Below are 10,411 nucleotides of genomic sequence, written 5' to 3' on the forward strand. Positions count from 1 at the left end.
TATTAAAAGTGATATTGGACTGGAGAAACTAAAACCAATGTCATAAAAAAGTTGAGAGATAAAGATTTATTAAATAAGTGCTGAAGGTCTATAACCAATCAAATATGAATAATCTTAGTTCTTTCCTTTATTCTCCACTTCAATCAAATAATAATTTTATGCTTTTTTTTTTCCTTTTTTTCTTCTTTTCTATACGAGCATAATGTAGTGCTTATCATGAATTGTTAACAATTGTTTTTGTTTTCTTCCTTTCTTTTCACACGTGACATGTGATATGTTTCAACATGAGGTTTTATTCACACGAATGCTAAAATTTTACATTAAATTTATGAGAATTTAGATATTTGAAAAAAATAAGAAAACGAGTAAGTTATGTTTGAGTGGCATATCTTTATTATTCATAAGTCATCAACATTAAACACGAATAAAGACGACTCTAGTTATAAAAAATTAATTGAAAAAATTATGTTCACAGAAATGGAAATTGATTTAATTTAATCAGTAATATAAATTATATTTTTTACAAAGTTGAAGTTATAATATGTATTACTACTTCAATGTAAAAATACGTCTGGCAGAAATGTAACAACTTTTATGAAATATGTTTACCGTAAAGTTAGTATATCTTATCATGAATTCAATTAAATTTTGTTAGAATTATTTGTTTGTATAAATTAAAAATTTATGATTTAAAAAATATATATATGTAGAAAGTTATGAATATTGTTTACTTATTTTAAAAAAATAATATTATAATATATAAGTTGTAAAAAAATAGTCTTTATTATATTATAATGTATAAGTTGTGATAAAATAGTGTATAGTAATGTAAAAAAAATATATTATTTTCATAAAAACATAGAAAAATAATTTATGATAAATTAGGTAATAATAATTTTCAATTATTTACCATTTTTTTAATAAACTATTTGATTTATGTAAATAACTATTTCTATTATGTTTGATAAATAATTGAACATAATTATTACATAATTTATCACAGATTATTTTTCTTAGTTTTTATGAAATTAATATATTTTTCCACATTATTACTAACTATTTTCTCATTACTTATATATTATAATAAACAATTTTTAACCTAAGTTAAAAAATTTGTTGTTAAATCATTCATCATTATTTTACACAGTTTTTTGTAAACCATAATTTTTCAATTTATGTAATTAAAATAAATCTCAACAAAAATTTAACTCAAATCGTGATTTTCAATTTTTTAATAAGAAAATTCTATCAGATTAAACCAAATTAAAGTCATGCTTAATGAAAGAGTTCTTCAATTTATCTCTAAAAGTTGTTGTGTTCCATTATAACAACTTTTGAAGAATAAAATTGTTGTAGTCGTACTAAATTACCTATTTTTATAATTTTTGCAAATCTATCTATTCTTATAAATTTGGTACTGCATCATTTATCATTTATGTAAAATAAAATTTCAACCTTAAGTCTTATAATATATAATTGGTATGACAACTCATCACATGATTAATTTTTAATTTTCGAATTTCGCGATTTAGTGTCTTTCTACACTTAAAAGTAGCTTAATGTATTATGAAACGAGGTTAGTCATAAATCACCATTCATAAATAATGTGATAATTTTGTTGATGAAGATTATGAAATAAATAGTCCAAATTACTTCAATTTTTCGGGGTGAAATTTCAGAGTACCTAGTATAAACTTTTATCCCATAACTCATGTAATACCTTTTTAAATAAAAGATTATATGCATATCAAAGATATCAAAGTGAATAATATTTTAAACACAATGATTGACGAGTTTTCCTAGTAGAGGTCAACACCTTTTCACTTATAAACCAACTTGAAGTGTCTTAAATAAATAAAGATGTTATGTTTAACTAATTATATCTGTAAATATTCTGTCAAACATTTTAGAATTCCCAATTATTAATAAATAAAAGGTATAAACTAGATAGATGAGAGGTTTTTTTACCATATTAGGTTAAAATTAACACTGATGAGACTATTAGAGGTATCCTGATCTTACTACTTGTGAAGGTATTTTTCCGTGGGAGTATAGGATAATCTATTTGTGTTTTCTCTATGTTTCTTGAATTTCAAACTACTATAATTGTTGAGTTTTATGGAGTTATATATGTTATGAAGGAAGCTCAAAAGATGAGATTTACTAATGTTTAGCTTAAATGTGATCCTGCCTTGGTTTGTGTTGTGTTTACTGCTAGACCAATGTTCAGTGGATGTTTCGTAATCGATGAAATATTTGTCTTAATTACTGTGGAAAAATCATGTTCAGTGTTACTCATATTTTTTATGAAGGAAATGTGTATGATGATAAGTTGGCTAATTTATGATACATTCATAGATAATATACTTCCATTTAGTCTGTTCTTAAAATTCTTTATGAATAAGTATAGTTTACATATGTATCGTTTTTGTTAACATATGAGTTTTATTCTAGTCTCCCCATATATTTTGTATTTTTGTTCTTTTTTTAATAAGTTTTTTTTTTCATGGGATGACAAATGATTATTGATACTTGAGATGTTAGCCTAATTGAGATGTCAAATAGTCTAACTGAGATGTCAAATTGAATAGTGATGTCAAACATAGAAAGTTTTTATTAAAAAAAATAGATAAAGATAAAACATAAAAATATATATGAAATTACTTTTATAAAGTTAATTAGTGGTTGAAATATATTTAACGTAACATTATAAATTAGCTAAACAATTGATTTTTTTTAACTAGATTAAGATGTAAATCACACCGACTAAAAATAATATCACATAATAATATATAGTTGATTTTGTGAAATTTAATTAAAGATAAATTCACTTATTATTGAGATAGTATTAAAATCTATTTTAATCTGTTGCTAGTTACATTAAATTAAAACAAATATTTTACCGATGATATTTGATTTGAAAAACTAAAAGTAGGTAATTTTTTTTTTTTTTCAAATGTGGGTTTGCTAAAAAAGTGTTTGTTTGGATTATAGATTTGTTAAGATAAATTTGGTATATTACGAAGTTCGCAGGTAGTGGATTTTACGAATAAACAATTTTTACATGTTCAATTCTAATGCTAGTAACAGAAATTTAATCTTTTATTTTAAACACTTTGCTTTCCATATACACATATTTTATACATTTCACAGTTTCATTTTTCCACCTTACAATTTTTCTATTTGATTAATTTTCAAATATGTTTAATTTATATTTTAATTTTTTATATTTATCTATTATTTTTTCTTAAATAAATTTATTATGACGAAAGCTAATATCACAAGTTATTTACATGAGAATATTTTTCCAAATACATAGAAAAATACATAATGAGAAGTTGTCAAATTGGACTAAGCCTTAAAGTCCTAGGCTGATGATTAGTGTCGCAGTCTCATGAGAATAAAAATGAAGTGATATTGAGTTCATTATAAAACAATAATATTGATAAAGAATACAATCAAATATCATAGAAGTAATTGTTATATTTCATTGTACTTTCAAATTCAGTATTTTGTGCAAAAATATTTTACCAATTCTTTATACACACTTCTTGCTTTGGTGTAAAAAATAAATGTTATCAAAAGAATAACAAGGCCCACTTGGACCCAATTTCAAACCTATTAAGTTTTGGCCTTACTAGTATTATGGGCTTTAAATATTGTCCTTGGGGTATTTCTACCTCTATCACTACATTTTTCTTCCTGCACTCCTACACTCTTCAAAGGCAAATGATCCCTGCACCCAACACTTTTTAACCTGCACCGAACATAATTTTAAAAATTCCAAAAATACCCTTTATTCCAGAAATAAAAATTCGGAAGTGAAAATAATGCATTCCGGAAAAATAAATCCGAAAGAGATTTTTGTGTTTTGAATATAAAAATCCAGAAAAAAAAATAAAATTCCATCCAGATAAAAAAATCCAGAACTGAAAATAATACATTCCAGAAAAAATTATCCGGAAGAGATTATTGTGTTCCGGAACAGAGGGTCTGAAATGTAATTTTATATGTACCTCATTTTTTAAGGGTATTTTCGGGTTTTCCCCTGTGATTGGGTGCAGTGATATGGTGCAGGAAGCAATTGTCCAAAATTTCAAGATAAGCCCAAATATTGCATTTGGTAGAACATTAATTTAAAGGCAAATTCTTCCTGCACCATATCAATTTTAACCTTTATCAATTTTTTAAATTTTTAAAACTATCCTTCAGCACCATATCAATATTTTAAATTTCCAAAACTACCCTCCTGTACCATATCAATTTTAGTCTCCACCATATCAATTTTTTAAATTTTCAAAACTACCCTTATTCCAAATTGAAAAATCTAAAATAATAATTATAATTGAGAAATAAAAAAATACATGCTGGAAAAAAAACATAAAACTAAAAATACATTCTGGATAAAAAATTTCAGAATTCAAAAATATGTTCCGAAAATTGAAATCCAAAATATTTCAGATAAAAATTTCAAAAATAATTTTTCCATTTTTGTGTAAGGTTATTTTCGTCATTTAAGAGAGATATTTTTATCATTTTCTAGAGCTGATTGGGTGCATGCTGAAATTGATATGGTGGAGGGAGAAATTGCCTTTCTTTGTGTGCATGATTTAACGGGCTTTTGGTTTCGGCATCAATAAATTTGAACTATGTCCTCATTTTTAACATAAAATGATAAATATATTTTCTGTGAGGTTGCAAATAAAAATGTATTCAAATTTGGTATTCTGAATATATTTCTACATTTGGGTTTACATAACATTTTTCTGGATTAGGTATTCTAGAACAGATTTTTGGACTTTTTGAAATATGTTTTTAGATTTTTTTTGTTTAGAATATATTTATAGATTTTGTTTTCCAATTTTTTTTTATGGAATGTATTATTTATATTTCAAATTTGTATTTTTAAAATGAAATTTTGATTTTCCAATTTTATTTTGGAATAATTTCATTTCTGCAACACACAAAATCTGTTACAGATTTTTTTTTTAAATATATTTTTCAATAGATTTTCAATTCTATAATGAAGGAAAATTCTAAAATTTAAAAAGCTAATTGGGTGCAGATTATAATAGATTGGGTGCATGAAGCAAAAGTGGATTTGACGCTGTTAAATGGGCCTAATAGAGGAATATGTCCAGTAATACAATAGATGATTATTTATCCTCTCAAATATCTTGCTCTATTATTTGTCCCAAAGCTGAAATTAAATTGTTAAAATAACATATTTTCTCACAGTTAATCTTAATGTAACCTTACTCATGTTTATTGGAGGGAAATGAAATGAAAAGAAAAGCAAATGAAATGTTATCTGTCTCATGTTTAAATTATTGTCATTATATTAAAGATTATTATCAGAGTATTCATAGGGATATTGACCTCGGATTAATTTTATAATATATTTATATTAAGAAGTCTTCTTAATAATTACATTTGTTTGGGATTTCAAAATTTTAATTAAACGTCCTCTTTAATAATGTAATGCACTCAACAATCACGTATTCTTGGTATACCTAAGTTGTGTTAGGTATAATTTGAAATTACGAAGCATAGCACTAATGTGAGAGGTGTTTCTTATGAATTAAACTCATCACGTGAACATGAAATGAAAGAAAATATCTCATAATGGTTTCAAATGGAGTGAAAATAATTAGTTTTCATAACATATCATACTTAATTTGAATTCGTATTGAGAAAAGTGTCTACATGTAGTGTTTTAATAATATATTTGTTATTTTTTTCTTATACCCCTACTCCTTATATTAAATAATTATAAATGCATTTATTTATTCTGTTACATGGAGAGAACTGGGTAAAATTGAAAAACTATATAACTGTTTGATAAGAATAAAAAAAATGTTTATTTTTCTTGATTCTTTCAACATCACCTTAAAGATGTAAAAAACAGTGAACAGAATCTTATATTAATACTTCAAAAATTATTTAATAAAAAATGTTTCTTTATATTTATCATTTTAAAAAATTTAAGATACCTTTTTCCAATTATAGTCTTATTTTAATTGATATGGAGAAAGAAAAATTAACTATGATAACATACAGAAAAATATAATAACATATAAATGTACGTTAAAATAAAAAACCAAAAAATATAATAAATAAATCACTTTAAATTGCATTAAAAATAGAAAAAAAATCTTAAATTACTATTATAAAGAAATAGAGAGAATATTGAATTAGACCTTCAATTATATATATATATATATATATATATATATATATATATATATATATATATATATATATACTGTTACCACTTCAATTGTATTCAAGTGTGGATCTGGATATTTTAAAATCTTTGATGGATTATTTTTGTGACAAAATATTTCATCCAGTAATTTGATGAGGTTAAAATGTTTTGATAGATTAATTTGACAATCAAGATAGTAGAATAATATAGTGCTTTTTTTAAGGAGAAGATAAGAAAGAGCAAGAAAAAAAACTGATGCAGTGGAGCAGGTGAACTTTCTAATTTGTGAGGAGCCTTTTTCAGTTGGAATTCTGCACACAAATTTTATTATTTACAATTTTTGAGTTAGTTTTAAAGCAATAAATGTTAGTTAACTATTTCTTAATATATTTTTTACTATTGGATAGTTTATATAAAATCTATGAAATAGAGAGTATAACGTCCTTTTTTTCAACAGCTTTTTTGCTTAAATTTAAAACTTTTTTCTAACTCTTTTAATGAATATATTTTAGTTGAAAGACCGTTAATTTAGCTTACATAATGAATATTTTTAGAAGTATATATATATATATATATATATATATATTCTAAAAAATAAATAATATGAAATAATTATCTTGTCATAATTATATATCCACCAACTTTTGGAAAACAAATTTAAGAGTTTGAGAGTGACCCAGATAAAATAACGGACTCGTGCTATACGCGTATTAATTATTCACGTTTTCTGAAGATTTTTTTTTCCAGAAATTTATTTAATTTTAAATAAATTTAGAATGTAATTAAAGGAAAATTCCATGAAACTTAAAACAAAAGCAGAAACATATTTCAAGTATGATGAGACATGAATAGATATATAAGAGATATAGAAGAATACGCAAAAATTAAAATAGAAATCAGATTCCAAACTATGAAATTACAGACAAAAATGTGAGTGAAAAGTATATATAGATTTGATTAGATAAAAGGTAATAAAGTTCATTCAGAAGATAGTAAGCAAGACAAAAATATATGTATATCAAATGAATAAAAAATGTACTAAAATTATAATGGAATATACAAATGTAAGTATATATATTTCATAAATCTTCATATACACTTTTTATTTTATAGTTCTTCATGCACACTTTTATTAAAAAAAAAAATATTTGTAAGGTGACAATTGATCTATATAACAAGACTTGTTTATATTTACAAATATAATTATATGTTACTATTGTAATTATAAATGGATTTTCGGCTGATCTTGTCACAGATAACTTAGCAAGATAAAACAATAACTTGTTTTTTAATATTGATACATCTAACAAATTTGCAATCAGAAATTTTCGATTAAATGGCTAAGAAACCTTAAAAGATCTTATTTTAATGTACGTAGTAACAATCCTTAGTGTTTTTTTTTTTTTATCTAAAAACAACGTTTATAATTTTGTACATTTCTTAATGAAACAAGATTTATTCAGGAATTAGTAAATTAAAATCCTGAATTCCATTTTTTAGAGAAAAAAAAAAACAAAAACAAGAAGAAGAAGAGTGTCTTTGCTATAATTTTTCTTTCCGTATAACACCTTACTCCTCATCCAAACAAACTCTGCTTCTCTTTTGTCTATACCGTGAGATTGTTGGATTCAGAGTAAACATCAAATACCTCATACCTACCTTTGTCCCCATCAATAATGACTATGTTGAGTTGTAAGATAATGACATCATTATACATATTTCAAATTTCAACTTAAATCACAACTATCACCCTAATAACAAGAAACTTCGATAATTTGTACCAATCTTATGTTAAACAAAATGCTATGTCACCTATGTTTTCATGTAAGTACTCAGTGTGTCTCCTATCTAATCCTAGGGTACAACATGTGTTCAATAAATCAAAAGGAAAATATAATCATTTTTTTTTATCAAGCATTTACCTTTAATTTATGTTTCATCTTGATTTTACCTTTTATTTAATTCGATTTAATATTCTGTTAAGCTATTATTTTTAATGATACAGAAGAAAATAATATACAGAAATGCAGTTTAACAAAAAAAAAACATCAAATTAAAACAGTTTTTAAAATTAAATAAAAAGTAAAGAGAATAAAGTAAGATTAAAAGTCTTTAATTATATATTATTTTGGCCTCTAAGTACGCTGGCAAGAGGACAGGCTGCTGCTGACAGATATCTAAGTTAGCTACGGTCAGTCATGACCTACAAATCTTATAAAATCTATATTATTAAAGAAACTTTTTTAACACACATTTAAAGTAATTTTTTTAGTTTTGAAAAAATAGCTACTACTATTTCAGAAATCATCAAGTGTTTTTTAACAATCATAGCGTAAAAGTCTTGGAAGAAAAAATAATCGTAACATTAAAAAAGAAGAAAATTTACAACCGTAAAAACAAAATAACATATGAGTTATAAACTTGAAATAAGTATAAAATATAAAAAGAAATTTATTAGGTAAAGTGATTTAGTTTTTATAGATCATGTGCTTAGCAAAAAATAATATTGAATAAAATAGTTGGCTCAGCAGCTCTTAGATTCTCTGAAACTATATGAATAAACTATAGCATATTTATTACTGGATAACTTTTATTAAGTAAGAGGCAAATTGCACAAAATTTGATATGGAAAACGAAAGGCATAATAAAGGCATAAAAGTGGCCAAAAGTAAAAGTGTTAAAAAATAACTGCACGTGTATATTTATTACTTACTATATTGTTCTTGTGACTTGTCATACATTAAATTTTTCTGAAAATGTTCAGCAGAAACTCACTTTTCTTATTAACGTCCCAGCCAAAAGCTACCTAATTTTTTGTTTACAGTAGAAACTCTTTTATTTTGGCCGCCAAATCCTTCAAAGCTCGATTAAACTAGTAAAGGACAAAGGGCAAAGTGAAGAAAGACATTTAGAGAAGAAACAAATAAAACAAGTGATCCGAAATCTGTGATTAAGCAGTGGTATTCATGGTTTATTTCCTTTTGAGAAGAATTGAGGGAAGAAAAAAAGTTGTATGGTTTGTGGGGGAGTGGAAGCTAAACCTAGTTGAGAATCATAACTGGAATCATGAGAAAAAGAAGAAGGCATCTTATGTTGATGAATTGAATGACAGTTTTTGAAAAAGCTTGAGCTTACAGGGTTACAGTAACAATGATAGAATAGAGGGTAAGGTAGATAAAGATATGATGGTGGTATATATACGAATATGATAATAATTGATTTGAGGAAATCTAGTGAGGTCTAACAAAGAAGATACTCAACTCGGGGCCTTGAGCCCCATCTGGGTTTATCATATACAAGGCTTCTGAATCCTTAGAGCCAACCACCCTCTCAAACCTTGCTCTCATGTAGGTCATTTCCCCATCGGAATCCTTGTGATCCGATGCGCTGGGGAGCACCCCTGCTCCCATGGAAACCCCTCTCAAATGCTGCATCACGTGAAGCTCATCATCGCTCATTTGTTTCCTCCTGATGGAGTACCCCACCTTTCTCCCATTGCAATACACCGCCCATACGAACTCTTCCATAAGCTTCTTCTTGTTGCTCCTCGTCTCGCTCTCCAACGCAATCCTCATGATATCAGACGCCATTTCCTTGTTCAAAGCACTGGCCAGCATCGGCAACTCGATCAGAAAAATGGGCATTTGACGCGTGTCCTCTTGTATGGCCAAACTCACCCTGCCCTTGCGGTAACCGAAGATGGTGCCGGTTGTCGCACTGTCCTTTAGCATTTTCCGAGGTCTTCCCAAGAGAGCCACCATTTTGCATCCAGAAGTCAACATAGGAAACAACTTGAACATTTTCAAAAGCCCCCCTCCGCTCGAGAATTTGTTACTACGCTTACTCTCCCCTGTCGTGTGACGGAGTAAAGAGGCCAAAGCCGGGTTTTCCATCGGGTAACACGGGCTAGAATGCACTGATGGCATTATAGCATGCTATTTCTACAATATGACACTATATATTTATTGTAGGATGTGTTATGTATATATATATATATGTATATGTGTGTGTGTTGGAGATGGGATGGATACGGAGTTTACAGCTCACTATGAATGGATGCCACACACATATGATATAGAGAGGAAGAGGTGAAGGATGGTGTGCGTGTGAGTAACTAGTAATGGTTGGGTCTACCAAGCTAATAAGGTGTTAAAGAGGGTTAGGACTTGGGAAGTTAGTTGGTCACTAAATCGGGTTGTCATG

General features: G+C 26.5%; 1 protein-coding gene across 1 annotated transcript; it reads right to left on the reverse strand.

Annotated features, from left to right (window-relative positions):
* Positions 1–9,129: 9,129 nt before the first annotated feature.
* Positions 9,130–10,411, reverse strand: LOC137822010 (MIZU-KUSSEI-like protein (Protein of unknown function, DUF617)). Its single transcript, XM_068626883.2, has one exon. It carries the CDS (start codon positions 10,132–10,134, stop codon positions 9,439–9,441), a length of 696 nt encoding a protein of 231 aa, XP_068482984.1. The 5' UTR covers positions 10,135–10,411; the 3' UTR covers positions 9,130–9,438.

This window comes from Phaseolus vulgaris, chromosome 9 (assembly GCF_051622355.1).
Source record: "Phaseolus vulgaris cultivar YP4 chromosome 9, ASM5162235v1, whole genome shotgun sequence".
Lineage (NCBI taxonomy): Eukaryota > Viridiplantae > Streptophyta > Magnoliopsida > Fabales > Fabaceae > Phaseolus > Phaseolus vulgaris.

Bases quoted from the DNA above. Each gene is read 5' to 3' on its own strand.
- LOC137822010 (XM_068626883.2), bottom strand. From the start codon at position 10,134: ATGCCATCAGTGCATTCTAGCCCGTGTTACCCGATGGAAAACCCGGCT.